This window comes from Oncorhynchus clarkii, chromosome 4 (assembly GCF_045791955.1).
Source record: "Oncorhynchus clarkii lewisi isolate Uvic-CL-2024 chromosome 4, UVic_Ocla_1.0, whole genome shotgun sequence".
NCBI lineage: Eukaryota > Metazoa > Chordata > Actinopteri > Salmoniformes > Salmonidae > Oncorhynchus > Oncorhynchus clarkii.
In genome coordinates this window covers 58,025,628-58,042,281 of record NC_092150.1, presented here as the reverse complement: position 1 = coordinate 58,042,281, position 16,654 = coordinate 58,025,628, and the positions used below count along the sequence as shown (strand labels likewise).

Genomic DNA, 16,654 nt, shown 5'->3' with positions numbered 1-16,654 from the left:
TAAAGGAATTTTATGGGACTTTGGCTACATCAACAAGTACATTGTCTAATATAAGGTAAGTTGAACTCATTCATTTAAGGGGTAAAGGGTTTCACTGCTAGAATAATGGACAGAGGTTGAACTGCTACAGAAGGGGTTATTTGGTGGACATTAAAGCTTGCTACCAGGGTTGGGGTCAATTCGTTTTCAATTCAGTCAATCGAGGAAGTAAACTGAAATTCCAATTTCAAATGTTTCCCATAGAGAAGCATTGAGTAAATTTGAAATTGGGAATGTTAACTTCCTAAATTGATTGAAATGAAATTGACCCCAACCCTGCTTGCTACATCTCGGCTGCCTGTATGCTCTGTTTATTCTACTGTGTTTGATAGAAATACTGAGAGATCAATGTTCTGTTCCCTCCAAATATACCAAACGTCTATTTGCAGGTCCACAAAACAAGAGCCAAGATAGCTACAAGACAACAAAAAAAACATAACCTTGAACCCGACACACATACATAATCCCATATTGAGAATATCTTCCTTCCAAGCCCTCTGAAGTAACAACCAACATTGATTGACTGGTGCTATGTTCGGTTCTCTCCTCTGCAGGCAGAGCCCTTCGTAACACATGGAACATCACAACAGAACCACAGAGTGAGTGCCCTCTCAACCCAACATGCTGGCTGTATTCCTCATCCACCTGCACTGCTCTGCCCCAGCGACCAATCCACCGATCCCTAAGAGTCCTCTGAGCAGGTGGGAGGGAAAAAAAACCCATACGGCGTGGATGACTAACCAACCACCAAGTTCACCAACAGGCCTGGTGCCCCTGTCTGTCAGGTAAGCTGGCATGACTGTGCCCAGGGTGGGGTTGGTTAGGTTGACAGAGGGTCGTCATCCCCTTTACTGCATTTACACTTGCAGCACAGAATGAAGGATGAGGCTAGAAGGAGGAAGAGAGACGCCAACAGCAAGAGCAGCACGAAGACAGCGAATATCCCCACCACCTGGAGAGAGATGTGGAAGTGTGCTTTTACTATATACCCTCTTCAACCCCAATATACCCTCTTCAACCCCAATATACCCTCTCCAACCCCAATATACCCTCTCCAACCCCAATATACCCTCTCCAACCCCAATATACCCTCTCCAACCCCAATATACCCTCTCCAACCCCAATGAGCAAGTACATTTATCGAAGACCTTTTTAGATCACTAGTTGTAAGATGGGATTCATAATGTGCTTGTTTTAACCCAAACATCACAGAGCTATATGAGAGAAGTGATGTACAGTACAATGGTGCACCAACACAACATTTATTCACTCTCATTTGCCTGACTATCCACAAGGGGGAAGTAGTTCCCCAAACATAAAACATAAAATGTACAGTGAGACAGGGCTGGTGTCCACAGTGTTTATGACACCGAATCATCTTTTTGCTTTTTCCCCTTTGATGTCAAAGATATATACATACATCACTTAGTGTCCATGACAATAAACAGCCATTAGGCAACATCATTGTGTTGAGTCTAATCGGAGCAGAGCTTTTAACAACCCCTTTAAAATATTGATGAAGCAGTTAGGGCATCCCTGTAGTGGCGTTAAACCTACGTAAGACCTACAGAGGAACTAGTGGGGACAGATATATTCACACACTTATCAATACTATTTTTTTTAAAGTTCATCCATATTTTGTCTGAGACTTTCTCCTAGACCTCCTTCCGTGACAGACATAACTTTAAATTTACATGAGTGGCTGGATTTTTTTTATGTCACTTAAGTACCCATTTGTGGTAATCATTTTTCCTTTTTCTTTTCAATGACATACAGGTCCTCATTTTCAAAATATCTGTAGCTGTACTATAGGACATATAGTAGATACTAGTAGATACTGCTGCCACAGCTAGCCCGTGTGACTGACTGGGTTCTAAACCTGGGACTCCAGCATACCAAAAGCCTGTGTTAACCCGTTGAGCTAAAGTCAACTAACGTGTCATTTTTACAATACAGTACCTGTGTCCGGTGCCAGATAACTGAAGCTCTGGAGAGGCCCAGTTTGTTTCTGCACGGCCCTTTGTCATAGTGGTTCAGGAGGAGGTCATCCTGGAGAGTGAGAGAAGAAATCACTATCATGGTTATATCCTGGACTAAATGTGTTATGTCATGGTTAAATGTGTGGGCAGATCCACTGGAAAAATTGACATTGGCCAAGATATATACATGTACTGTACGTAAGTAAGTTTATATAAAATCAGATTCTTAAAAAAAATAAAAATACATTGCATCATATGTGGCATGTGCTTCATAAACTTTGTTGCTTGGTCACTTTGTGCAGGTCCCAAACAATTCAATAGATCACTAGAGTGTTAGTATTAGGGTTTTCTATTGCAGGCTCAGGAAGTACCAGCAGAAGGGTGTGTGTGTCTGTTCAGTGTTGGTTGGTTAACTCACTTCAAGAGACCCCGGGCAGTACCAACAGAAGGTACGCTTACAGCTCTTGCACATCATCTGAGCACATCCCTTGTCCCTCTCGATGTACACCTTACATGATGGGCGTGTCGCCATTGCTCTTGTAGAAGGAACTGAAAGACAAGAGACAATAAACGTCAAGGTGGGACGTATATAGACCAGTACATACTGCACTGTCAAGAATAACAAGAGCAATAAGAACAGCTAAAAATCACCGCGTCATTCAGTCTTTGTTGGGCTGTGTTATTGAGCCCATTCAGATAGAACCTTCCCACTTCACTCCGTTTCGAAACGTTTTCTTCATACTGAACCTACCCTGTGTAGTCCTCCTGAGTGTTGTTGTATCAGTAGTCTACAGTAGGTAAGAATGTTGTGTTATCCAGTGTTGTAGGAAGGTGTAACAGTGTATATTGGTCAGGGGTTGGAACCAAAATTGTTCCGTTCCAAGCAGAACCCCTATTTCGTTCGTTCTGTTCCGGTGTTCCAACCAGAAAGTAAAGTTCTGAAACGGTTCAACCAACTCCCCCCCCCCCCCCCCCCCAAAAAAAATACACGGTTCTTTATATAGTTCCTTTTCATAAAAAATGTTACCTGTGAAATCAACAATGTTTTTACATTTAGCTCATTAATTTACTTCACCAATTTGCGCAGAAGCGACCAAAATTTCTCAGGTGGGGAGGGAGCAAGAGAGGGGTGGACATAGAACATCATGACATGCATTGGAATGCACTTAGGTTATTACTAGCTTTATACTTCACAGAATAACAGAATTATATACTAGACATTAGGAATATTTTTGTAATGAAAAATAATATTATTAACAGGTTCTCAAGATTTGAAAAAAATATATTCTATTCCAGAACAGATCATTTCCGGTTTTCTGTTCTGTTCCCTGACCGGTTCCAACCCCTGGTATTGGTGTGATAGTGTACAGTGTTAGTGTATAGGTATGTATAGTGTACAGGTGTGTTGCAGTAATATCCTACCTGGTCTCCCCGGGTCGGAAGGTGTTGTCCTGGCAGGCATGTTCTTTATGCCAGCTGTTCCGGCAGGCCGAGCAGAACTCCAGCCTGCACACAGAGCACTGGACCAGCTGTGGCAACTCCATCTCCACCTCCTTCAGCTGGCCCATTGCCTGGCACGACGAGGACGGGCACCAGGTCCGGCATGGGTCCGACAGCACCTCTGTGGAACACACACAGGGACCGGACTGTATTCATTACATAGCAAAATGTTTTGCAATGGAAAACTTAAATGAGGATATCTTATTGGACAAGTTCAGGTAATCCCTCTACCTTCAGTCCATTACTTACTTGTTCTCCCATCACACAGGGACAGAGCTGCCTAGCATCATAGAAATATAATTACTGGTACACTCAATATGGCCGCCGGTCCACTCATCACAGAACATACTAGTCATTCTATATCTACGGCTGGGACCTCATACCTCAATGGGGGAACATGGGAACGGAACACCCAATAGAAGTAGAACAAGACTACTAGCACAGCTTTTAAATACTTTTTCAATTCATAATCTTTGGCATCTTAATAAAAGCTATTCGGAGAGACAGTATGATTCTTTGTCCTGGTTTGATCTCTTTTATCACGATTATGCTAATTTCTTGGAACTCTTCTGGGGACAGGAGTCAAAATAAAAGCCTCACTCATCCAGTACAGGATACATAACTGCTGTGGGTGTGTGTGTGGCTCCACTGAAATTAGAAAGTGCTCATCCACCATTATTCATGAGCCAGATGTCTTGGGATTGTCTTTCTGAGGATGTTGCCAATTAAATCCAACACAAACCCGGTCAAACTGAATTTGATTAGTTAAGATGGAGAGAAAACGCTGCCAGCCTATCACTGTCTCTTCTTCTCTCTGAGAGCCTTATACCTTTTAAGAGAGGTTAAGGCAGGCCTAAAAAGTGGAAGGAGAAAGCTGAATAAACATTCAAGTGTCTCCATTCTCTCTACTTCTACAGCCTTTGTATGGTAAAGGTTAAGGTTCAAGGGTCACTGGGTCAGCAATCACAGCTGTGACCTGTCCAGTGTCCACTCTCAGTGTCTTCTATTATGTTTCAGAGGTTAAGATAGGTCTACAGTGAAGGAAGGAGGGAGTCACATTGATGAATAACCAGTGACTCCTCTCATCTATCTCACCACTCCCACAGCGTGTCAATCAAATGTATTTATAAAGCCCTTTTTACATCAGCAGATGTCACAAAGTGTTTATACAGAAAGCCAGCCTAAAACCCCAAAGAGCAAACAATGCAGATGTAGAAGCATGGTGGCTAGGAAAAATTCCCTAGAAAGGCAGGAACCTAGGAAGAAATCTAGGATGTTGCCTGTCCACTCACCTCACTCAAACTGCAGCCTCCTGTATCTCTGCGTGCGCTCTGCTGCCACCATGCATTCCATCTGCGAGAGAAATACATAGAGACAAACACAGATATGGATTAAGTCTCTCATCACCCTGCTTTATGGCTTCAAGCATCTGCACTCCTGAACTGTTGATGACCCATACAGGCTAGGCTGTATGGCGAATGGAGTCAAATAGCTACAGTACATGGGGATCTCCGTGGTGGTGTTCCAAATGGCACCCTATTCCCTATTTAGTGCACTACTTTTGACCAGGGCCCATTGGTCCATATATCACTCTGTTCTGGTCGAAAGACTCTGGTCAAAAGTAGTGGACTACGTATGGAAAAGGGTGCCGTTTGGGCTCTGGTCAAAAGTAGTGTACTATAAAAAAAAAAAGTGAAATATACAACGCTGGAACGTAGGTATCTAGAATTAGGCCTACTGTTGTCTAAACAGGGAATTAGGAATTAGAATAGTAGAATCGACCTGAACCTTCTTATGACCATATAAAATTTGTAAATTCTAGCCGTATAAAACTAGCTGAATTGAAATTTGTCAGTTAGCTTACTAGCTAGTTCCAACTTGTAACCATAACAACATGGCTACTGAGGCAGGCTAGCAGCCTAAATAAAAATCAGAGAAACGGAATAATCCATTTTAAAAACACAGAATTCAGAGGGAGTCAATCTGGCCACTGAGGCAGGCTAGAGAGTCAACGCGGTGGGTTTGGGCGTACTCCATTTGAGACTCAGGGGACTCGGCATTGACTCACATTTGAGTCCGAGTCGATCTCAAATGTGAAAACTTCCAGGATGTATAGACTACTTTAATTGAAAAGCAAATCTATAAAATAAAATGTATAATGTTAAATATTCTGTAGTATAATGTAAAACAACATTCTATAGGTTGAATGATCAGGGTTTGTTTCCAGCTGAACCCCATATCAAGTGATGTGCTCTGCAAGACATGTCTTATTTTTTTGTCTCTCCACCCTCAGCCTCTCTGATGGACTGTCTCCACCTTCCACCAAATACTCAAAATGTAAATCTGAAGGCTGGCACTCTGAGCCTAAACTGGTGTGGCTGGACAGTAAAGGAGAGTCTCAAAATGTGAAAACTGTTCAAGGGTGTGTAGCCTTTCACCCATTGATTATTTAAGAAAAAAAAAGTTATTAATACTTGTTGAGCTTAGTTGAACTGTTCTTCCCCTTCAGAACAAAACATAGGCCTGTTTAACTGAAAACAAACACTGTATAGCCTCAAAACCCGGTTAAAACTAATTTTAATATAATAGATGGCCAGTCCTTGCATCCTGAGCCGGATGTAACTATCCTAACCCATAACCCTTACCTTATACATAACCAAATCCCTTACCTAACCTTAACCATTTTAAAATGTCATCTTCAATGTCAACTGACCAATAAGCATAGTTCTCTCTCGATCTGTTTGACTGAGTGTTGAAATTCAAAACCTCTATGGTTGCTGAGTTGATGTGCTTCCTATTTGAGGTCTGGATTGTGAAATTAAGAAATCACCCTGATGTGTTATCACATTAATACACAGATAAGCGATGAACGGGTGGGATGGAGGGAATCTTACATTTGGAGGCAGCAGGCCCATTATGAATGTAGACTACCAGGCTGTCACCTGCAGTAATAGAACAGGAGCACTGAGAGGCCAACACACATTATATTCAGCTCTCATTTTTAAATCAATTTATCAACGTCTCCGTAGTCAAATTAATGAATGCTGTGTGTGTGTGCAGATGAAGGCTGCCCTGCTTAGGCATATTGGAATACGTTATTATGGGACTCATGTTATCCAGTAAAGTCATTATTCACTTTGCAAAGGAAACAGATTCACCAACAGCACAAATGGGAACACAGAACAGTGAGAACGAAATAGCAACACATAACGGTGTGAGAACGCAGAAACTTTGTTTGCCGACTGCTAACAACAGGACTGTTACAAACCTGTCATTTTACACAGAACACACTACAGCCTGACATACAGGTGTAACCAGGCATTTCAGCTATACAACAAAGAAAGTCCTCTGTAAGGGAAGGCAAATGCACATTCGAGGACAGTGAAAAGGACCAGGAAAACAGGTTCCAGAACAGCACTGTCATGGTCCAGGGCAGTGAGGCTGCACTCAACTCTTTTGTGCAGGACTTCTCCACCCTGGGGAGACAACAGCGGAAACGAAAGAGGACAAGGACAGCACCCCAACCTCTATCCTCACCTCAGCCACTCCAGGCCCAGGCCCAGATCCACGTCCATCCTCCCCCGCCTCCCTACGACCACCAGAGCCGAGACCACACCACCATCAGCCAGCTGAGAGACAAACTCGCTCTGCTAGAGATATGGTTTACTGAGGTAAAGGAGCAGCCCCCCCAGCTACACCATTTCCAGCCCAGACACAGAGCTTCTACAGAACCAGTGCAGGACCCAGCTGAAGAACTCTGTCCAGGAGCGGAGAGCGAGCCTGACCACAGTGCTTGAGGTACTGTGGAGCTAGCACAGATAAAGGAGGAGATGGCAAAGAAACAGTCTGTCATCAAGAGGGTCCTGCAGCACAGAGAAGACTGTAGATCCCTAGAGAAGCTGCAGTCCCTCACCACCCCAAACACCCTCCCCCAGTCAACAACAAGGCTCAGATGGGGACACCTACTCCAGAGAGAGCTCTCTGGACCGGCCCTGGCACATATTATTGTTCACACACACACACACACACCTGCTGAGAGGAGCAGGAGAGAGAGTAGGGCAGCCTGGTCAGCAGAGTCGTTCCCAAACTCCTGCATCACCATCTCCCCTCTGCTGCCCAGGAAAGACTTTCATCTCCGTACCATCCAGAAAGTCATTGCTGACATCACAAGAGGGTGTGCCCTACTCCAGAATGTGCACGTTGCGCACCACTCAACAATCACAGAGGACAGGAGAACTCCGTAGGATTAAGTGAGATTAAACAGCTCATCCAGTACATCTGCACTAAACTGCACACAACGTTTACTTGTTCAATTAATACAAATAAATAAAAGAGAACAAATGTTTGCTGTTATCCATTGTTTATCTCACTCAAGAATTTAGTAGTTACTGTATTTTTGTAACATGAAATTGCTATCATTTAACAAGTGGAAGATTCAGGGCCTGAACTCATCAACCTAAATGAAAAAATATGTTGATGTCATCATTCTGCAGGAGACATGGTGTAAAGGCGTCCGCATGCTTCCCAGCCGAAACAGTTCAGAACAGTTTGTGCATACATTAAGACAACATTTTTGCTTTTGTTCCACACAAACATTTTTCCTGAGACAAGCCGAAGTAGGTAGCCGAAGTCTACGGCTAGTCGTCTGTGATTGGTCAACAGCAGGGATTCTTCAGTAGTCTTTGTTGTCATTCAAGGAGAGAAGACTCATTTTCATGCAATTCTTTTCCATTTAGAAATACTGCACCAAACATCTTAGTTAGTGGTGACATATGTACAACTCATTTTAAAAACTCTACCACACTGTTTAAATTGATGCAAACGCAGGACAATGGCAAATTCATGAGAGGTTGAATGGATTGGAAAAAGCGATAAGAGGACAATCAAAATCTGAGCAAGAGCTCTATAAGAAACTTCCAATTTAAAAAAGCATGCAAAGTGATGGCATCCTAAATGAGATGCTCAAATTCACTTGCGCAACATTTCTATTGGCTATACCTATTTAATTTGATCCTGAGTGTAGTTTTTTTCCCTGACATCTGGAACCAAGGACTCATAACCCAAATCTTTAAGAACGGAGGAACATTTGACCCTAACATGCTGACCACACCGCCCGCGTCGCAAAATAAATGTACACATATATATTCAATCATTGCATCCATACTGCTCATCTGCGTAACAAGGCGCTAAAATATAACTTGGTTCTATTTGTGACGCATTGCAAGTCCCACCTCCCCCATCTCCTCATTGGTTTTTAGGAGCATATACCCACGTAGGTGATTGAAAGATGAACCGCCATATAAAGTCCAAAGAAGAAGAAGCCTGACGGAGGAGAGATTACTAGAAACTAACTCGGTTTGGTTCAGAGTTAGTTTTGATATTTCAACCTGCGTGTCCTGATCAGATCTGGTGTGGGTGGACAAAAGCAACATGTGTGTGCCCGGTTTAGTCAGCATGTTACAATTAGAGGCATTTGTGTATACAGTAACCTGGGGAATTTTTTTTGTAATATTATAAATGTAAGAGTTCTAAACTTCCTTAATAAGCACAATGTCTTCAGTAAAAGTCAAATTTGATTTGTACCAAAAACATTGCACGACCGATCATATTTAAATCCTGATAGATAAACATGTCCACCAAAATAAGACATAATTGTATGCTTGCTTTATTGACTTTGGCATATAGGACTGTTTTACAAACATTTTTTAAATTTAACCTTTATTTAACTAGGCAAGTCAGTTAAGAACAAATTCTTATTTACAATGAAGGCCTACCCAGGACGATGCTGGGCCAATTGTGCACCGTCCTATGGGACTCCCAATCATGGCTGGATGTGAAGCAGCCTGGATTCAAACCAGGTACTGCAGTGATGCCTCCTGCACTGAGATGTAGTGTCTTAGACCACTACACCACTCGGGAGCGCAAAACATATCACATAATTAAATCAATGTATACTGGCAATACATCCAGCATCAAAATTGTCAAGAAAAAAATATAATTATTTAACCATAACATTATGGCAGCAAGTTGTGGGGTCCACATGAGAAAAACTAGATTGCACCCCATGGGACAAACACCTCATTGAAACCCTGCATGCAGAGTTGTGTAAGGGCAGAATTAGTCTAGGCCAATGTTCAAGTTTAAATACGAATTTGTTCTTAACTGACTTGCCTAGATAAATAAAGGTTAAATAAAAAATAAAATACCAAGGGTGGGGCCTTTGCCAGCGTTGCTATCTCAGTCCCACGCTCTTCAATACTGTCGTTCTGCCCCTGAACAAGGCAGTTAACCCACTGTTCCTAGGCAGTCATTGAAAATAAGAATTTGTTCTTAACTGACTTGCCTAGTTAAATAAAGATACAATTAAATACAAAAAATACAATTGGCCACTATTCTAGAAAAATTCCCAGTCCCTGGTGTAAATCTCCACAAATCAGAGGATAAATGCATTTTCTTCGCAGATGACCTGTGCCTGCAGTCACCCCCAGCCTACACCAGAGCCTGGACCTGCTAGAGTAGTAATGTCAGTCATGGGCCCTGGCAGTAAACCCCAGAAAAACTAAAATAATGTTTTTTCCAGAGAAGATCCTGATCTCAGGAAATTAGACCAAAGTTCTCAAATGGTAAAAAAATATATCACACACACTACAATTACTTAGGGTTAAAAATAAGCTAAACTAGACGCCTAAATGAGGCAGCGAATGAACAGAGAACAGAGATTCTACACCAAACCAATTAAACTTTAAATGGGAGCAAGTTGTGGGGTCCACATGAGAAAAACAAGAGTATCCCATGTGGTGTAAACACCTCATTGAAACCCTGCATGCAGAGTTGTGTAAGATTTTCCCTGCATGTCCAGAGGAAAACTACAAACAATGCATGCAGGGCAGAATTAGGACAATAATCAAATTCAAAAAAGAGCAGCCTGCCATAAGATGAGGGACAGTGTCTGACAGACCAACCAACCGGGCACCTGTCCTCTATGCCTCTTGTTATTGTATGGTTCTTTTTTACTATTGATTGTCTTTTACTGATTGACCCATTGACAATCTTTATTATATTATTTTAATTGTCTTAATATTGTAAATTAATCAATTACAGTGCATATTACTTGTTATACAATTGCTCAGAGAAAAATGTTGTTTTAGTATATTATAATTTCTCCATTTTCTGCAGCATTCATATATTCAATTTCAAAGATTTTACTGAGCTACAGTTCATAGAAGGAAATCAGTCAATAGAAAAAAATTCATTAGGTCTTCATCTATGGATTGCTCATGACTGGGCAGGGGCGCAGCCATCGGTGGGTCTGGCTCCCCAGTGGGTGGACCTGGCTCCCAAGTGGGTGAGCCTAGGCCCTCCCCGGCCCACCGATGGCTGCGCCCCTGCCCAATCAGAATTCATTTTCCCCCACAAAAGGGCATTATTACAGACATAAATACTCCTCAGCACCCCCCTTCCCCCTTCTCAGACGATCCCGCATGTGAAGAAGCCGGATGTGGAGGTACTGGGCTGGCGTGGTTACACGTGGCCAATCATTTTGGTCGTGACTCTAGATAGATCGCTAGAGAGATCCCGAAGGAAGCTCAGCAAGAAAGAGAGAGGAAGTGCAAAGCGGGAGAGAGCGATATGTTACAAATGAGTGTAAAGCATAGAGAGGGACATAGAGGGACAATAATCAGATGAGGGAGGGGAAAGGAACTGTGTCTGATAGCTGGAGTCTGACCTACGCCAGTCAGAATTAACAAGTCTGACCTACACCAGTAAGAATTAACAAGTCTGACCTACACCAGTCACAGTAGCGGTCGGTGCAGTTCAAGATGAGGGAGGATGTTTTTTTTTATTTCTATTACTGCATATTAGATGACTATCATTCATATTACATTCACCCCCCTCAAATGTATAAATCGATAGGTTTAGGCTACTACTAGAATTTTCCTTGTACCCATCATGAGGTTGCTACAACCTAGCCTATGAATGAACATTTCCAACGTACATGTAGGTGCACAGGTCGATAGAATTTTGACAGACAGTGACACATTCAATACCTTGCACTGCATCTAGCCGATCTAGGGTGTAATCATTAGTCCATGAGTTGGGGGCGCTGTACTGCAGCGCCAGCTGTGCCATCAGAGACTCTGGGTCCGCGCCCAGGCTCTGTCGTAACTGGCCGTGACTGGGAGGTCCGTGGGGCGACGCACAATTGGCCTAGCGTCGTCCGGGTTAGGGAGGGCTTGGCCGGTAGGGATGTCCTTGTCTCATCGTGCACCAGCGACCCCTGTGGCGGGCCGGGCGCAGTGCGCGCTAACCAAGGTTGCCAGGTGCACTGTGTTTCCTCCGACACATTGGTGCGGCTGGCTTCCGGGTTGGATGCGCGCGGTGTTAAGAAGCAGTGCGGCTTGGTTGGGTTGTGTATCGGAGGACGCATGACTTTCAACCTTCGTCTCTCCCGAGCCGAGTTGTAGCGATGAGACAAGATAGTAGCTACTAAACAATTGGATACCACGAAATTGGGGAGAAAAACGGGTAAAATGTAAAAAAATATATTTAAAAAAAATCTCCAGTGTTCCAGTGATGGATAGCCATAGCCAATTAGCTAACATACAGTAGCATCCCTCTTGGTTTGAGCAGGGTGTTTGAGTAGGCTAAACTCACTAGTTGCATTCGATGCTAGCTAAGTAAGTGAAAAAAATATATACTACAAAATACAGCCCTCTCTCTTGCTTCTCCTTAATTTTGGAAGAAATTAATTTGTTAAAAACTATGGTCTTTCTCTTCGAGTTAACTACTCACCACATTTTATGCACTGCAGTGTTAGCTAGCTGTAGCTTATGCTTTCAGTACTAGATTCATTCTCTGACCCATTGACTGGGTGGACAACATGTCAGTTCATGCTGCAAGAACTCTGATAGGATGTCCTCCAACCTCTAAGTTGTCATGACTTACTGTGTAAGTCTATGGAAGGGGGTGAGAACCATGAGCCTCCTAGGTTTTGTATTGAAGTCAATGTACCCAGAGGAGGACAGAAGCTAGCTGTCCTCTGGCTACACCATGGTGCTACCCTAAAGGGTGCTGTTGAGGCTACTGTGGACCTTCATTACAAAAAAAAGCATTTTAATCAATTATTAGGTGACTTGAATATATCTAAAAACGCCAGATAAAAATGGTGAACCATTAAAGTTATTAAATTCACTGAGGACGATGGTCCTCCCCTTCCTCCTATGAGGAGCCTCCACTGACCTGGCAGAATTAACAAGCTGCCAGGCTAGCCAGGGCTTTCTAACCAATCCTACCAGTATCCCTTGAGAAAGGCAGCAGCTGAATTACCACTACACACAGTGTAAGTAGCTCCTTTCTGAATTATATTGATATCAATAACGGCAAAGACTAAGCAAGGACAAAATGTATTGTTAGGGTCATTCCATTCTATTTCAATCACTATTTGATCGCACCCCTTTCAGGACCCGAAGGCCAAAACATTCAGGAGATAAGAGGTGCCCAAAGTTCCCATTTGCTATACCCCACCATACCATGAGACATACCACACTCCACCACTGTTTTGAAAGACTCCCCTCTCAGCCTTTCGCTGCCAGAAGGCCCGGTTCAGGAGTTTCATCCCCACAGCTATAAACACACAACAGCTAATGGACTATATTCTACTGTTTATGTGCAGTCTTAGTCTTCGGTCTGTTTAATCTGCTGTCTTGGGCGTAGAGAAGTTTGGTTTGGTATTGTAAATATTATGCTGGGTGTATTGGTTTGTTGGTGGTCTCTATGTACGAGCATGTGGAAATGTATTTCCTCCCCAGAGAACAATAAAAATCCAGTCTTATCAAATCTAAACAATACCCCAGGGAGCTTCTCTATGTCTCTAGGACATCTGGACAATTTCCCAGAGCCTTACTAGCCTAGAGCAAGACTCCATTGACTTATTGCTGAGTACAGACTCCGTGCACAAAATAACCTACGAAGATACAAATACTAGAGGCAATTACAGAGAGACCATTTTAATTATAAAAGGTGTTCTCATCTCTTCTCTCGAGTCTGCGGGCGAATTGACTGCAATTGCTTTTTTTTTGCCTTTTCAGAGATCAACACAAATACAGTCATGCGAGATCTCTCCCTTTCTGAATCACTAACACACTGCAGGGAGTCTGTCCTTTCTCCTCAATCAAGTGAAAAGTTCAGCTAAAGTTAAAGCCTTTTGTACAGTAATACAACATTGTGTGCTGTAGCGTTAAGATGTCCCTTCACTGGAACTAAGGGGCCTAGCCCGAACCATGAAAAACAGCCCTAGACAAATATTCCTCCTCCACCAAACTTTACAGTTAGGACTACGCATAGGGGCAGGTGTTCTTCTGGCATCCGCCAAACCCTGATTCCTCCGTTGGACTGCCAGATGGTGAAGCATGATTCATCACTCCAGAGAATGAGTTTCCACAGCTCCAGAGTCCAATGGCGATATTACTCATGGTGATCTTAGGCTTGTGTGCAGCTGCTCGGCCATGGAAAACTATTTCATGAAGCTCCCAACGAAATGTTATTGTGCTGACGTTGCTTCCAGGGGCAGTTTGGAACTCGAGGTGAGTGTTGCAACCAAGGGCAGACATTTTTTATGCGCTTCAGCGGTCTCATTCTGTGAGCTTGTGTGGCCTACCACTTAGCATCTGAGCCATTTTTGCTCCTAGAGTGTTCAGGATTCAGCACTGGAACCCTGGCCTATCTCACTACTCATGAAATAAACATTCTTCAGCTCCATTTACACGAATACAGCTGCACTGCCCTCCTTCACTAAAGATACTCCACTTCCCTGCATGGTTGGTTGATGGTTGTTGGAGATACACTACCAGTCAAAAGTTTTAGAACACCTACTCATACAAGTGTTTCTCTTATTTTTTACTGTTTTTACATTGTAGATATCAAATCTATGAAATAACAAATATGGAATCATGTAGTAACAAAAAGTGTGAAACAAATCACAATATATTTTATATTTGAGATTCTTCAAAGTAGCCACCCTTTGCCTTGATGACAGCTTTGCACACTCTTGGCATTCTCTCAACCAGCTTCACCTGGAATGCTTTTCCAACAGTCTTGAAGGAGTTCCCACATATGCTGAGTACTTGTTGGCTGATTTTCCTTCGCTCTGCGGTCCGACTTATCCCAAACCATCTCAATTTTAGCTGAGGTGAGGTGATTGTGGAGGCCAGGTCATCTGACGCAGCACTCCATCTCTCTCCTTGGTAAAATAACCCTTACACCACCTGCAAGTATACTGTAGAGAATCACTGTACCATTTAAACTGTTGTGAAATATATTTTCCATAACCCCAAATATTGTATTTTCAGCTGTTTGAAGCTGGTGTACAAAACTCAAGGTGAAAGATGCAAAAACAAAACTTAAGCACTGTATGGGTTAAATGCAGAAGACACATTTCAGTTGAATGCATGCAGATGTACAGCTGACTAGGTATCCCCTTTCCTTCAATGACAACAGCAATAGGCTTACATCCTTAATGGAATAAGAAAAAAACATTAGGCTACATTCCGTTAAGACCAGAGACTCAAACATGCAAACCTATTCTGTAACATTTACATTGCAACAACATGTTATGTATCCAGGTTTACCTTGGATTCAGACTTTCGTTTGTCAATTTTCTTGAGGAATAACATGAGCCTTGTTTTCCATCCAGACTATCCTTTTCAAACGTCCTTTAATCGTTGCAGTTTGGCTCAATTATTATTTACATCACATTGAAATACTATCTCGCATTCAAAATAATTAATAGAACGCTCCAGGGGTTGACGTGCTCATCAAAATCAGCTGTTCTGCGTGAGTCTGGAAAGACGCCACTTGCATGCCTTTAGAGAGCTGAGAACTAGTGTTCTGCAAGCAGCACCAAAGATGACGAATCCTTCAAAATAAAAGGCCGCATTTCAAAACATTGCTATGTGGATAACTAACTCAAACGGTATTATATTTTAAATCAATGTCCATTTTTATTGTGCTTACAAGCAAATGCAAGATTGACTTTACGGAAAAGAAAATCACAAATATGCTTACATTTTTTTGGGGGAAAAATACAATGTTCAGAACATTGGGCTTTAGAGATAAAAACTATTATACATGCCGAAGTAAAAGTGGGGTTGGGATTACACAGTAGGGTCTGTAGAATCTATATATGGTGGCTAAAATACCCAGCAGCAGGGTAGCCTAGTGGTTAGAGCATTGGACTAGTAACCGACCGGTTGCAAATTTTAATCCCCAAGCTGACCCTGCCCCTGAACAGGCAGTCAACCCACTGTTCCTAGGCCGTCATTGATAATCACAATTTGTTTTTAACTGACTTGCCTAGTAAAATAAAGGTAAAAAAAGAAGAAAATGTATAGGCCCCAATAGTGTATTGCATTGGGACCAATGGGTGGAGTAGAAAGTGCTGCTGGGTATTTAACCCATACTATGGCAAAAATAATAGTTTTTTCTCTATAAGCCAATAAGTTACTCATGTACAGTGTATTGCATTGCAGACAATGGAGTGGGTGGAGTAAGGAGTCACAAGCACTCTTTAATTAAACCTGTTGGTCGTCACGAGACCATTTATGTTTTGCAAACTGTTGAGTAATTGTAATTACGTATATTTGTATTTTATTAAGTGTATTTCTTTAAATATAGCCTACACAGTATATTTCAACATACCAGTATGTGTGTAAACTTTCAAAAATAATGGTGGTATAGATAATACAATTTTGAAAATTAAAGTGTGTCAAATTATCCATTTATTTATTCAAAGGCAGTTGCAATACTGTGAAAAACAATTGTTTTGCACCATAGTGCTACAAAAACAACAAGCCTGCATAATATCCTGCTGCTAGCATAATGGTAGTGGGGCATCATGAATAGGGTTTTCCCTGACTATAAATTATGTAATTCTTTCCAGTGGTTGGATGGAAAACCCCCTAAAACAATTAACGTAACACTACTGCCACCTGCTGTTTAGATGGGGTCGTATTATGAAATAATTATCGTGTTTTAGGGTGAATTCAGACCTGAGTTACGTGCTGGTAAATTGAGCTTTACTGCCATTTTATGCACTTTTCTCTCTACAGAATTCTTACCTTGAACACAATGGTCCAATG

The 16,654-nt window shown here is 42.2% G+C and overlaps 1 protein-coding gene across 1 annotated transcript; it reads right to left on the bottom strand.

Moving 5' to 3' along the window:
• Nucleotides 1-859: 859 nt before the first annotated feature.
• Nucleotides 860-15,405, bottom strand: LOC139407740 (ring finger protein 144ab). The gene is given in 7 exon segments (XM_071151596.1): nt 860-991; nt 1,999-2,088; nt 2,437-2,533; nt 2,535-2,567; nt 3,441-3,639; nt 4,811-4,871; nt 15,146-15,405. Coding segments are annotated over 7 exon segments (657 nt in total). The 5' UTR covers nt 15,191-15,405.
• Between the last annotated feature and the right edge of the window lie 1,249 nt (nt 15,406-16,654).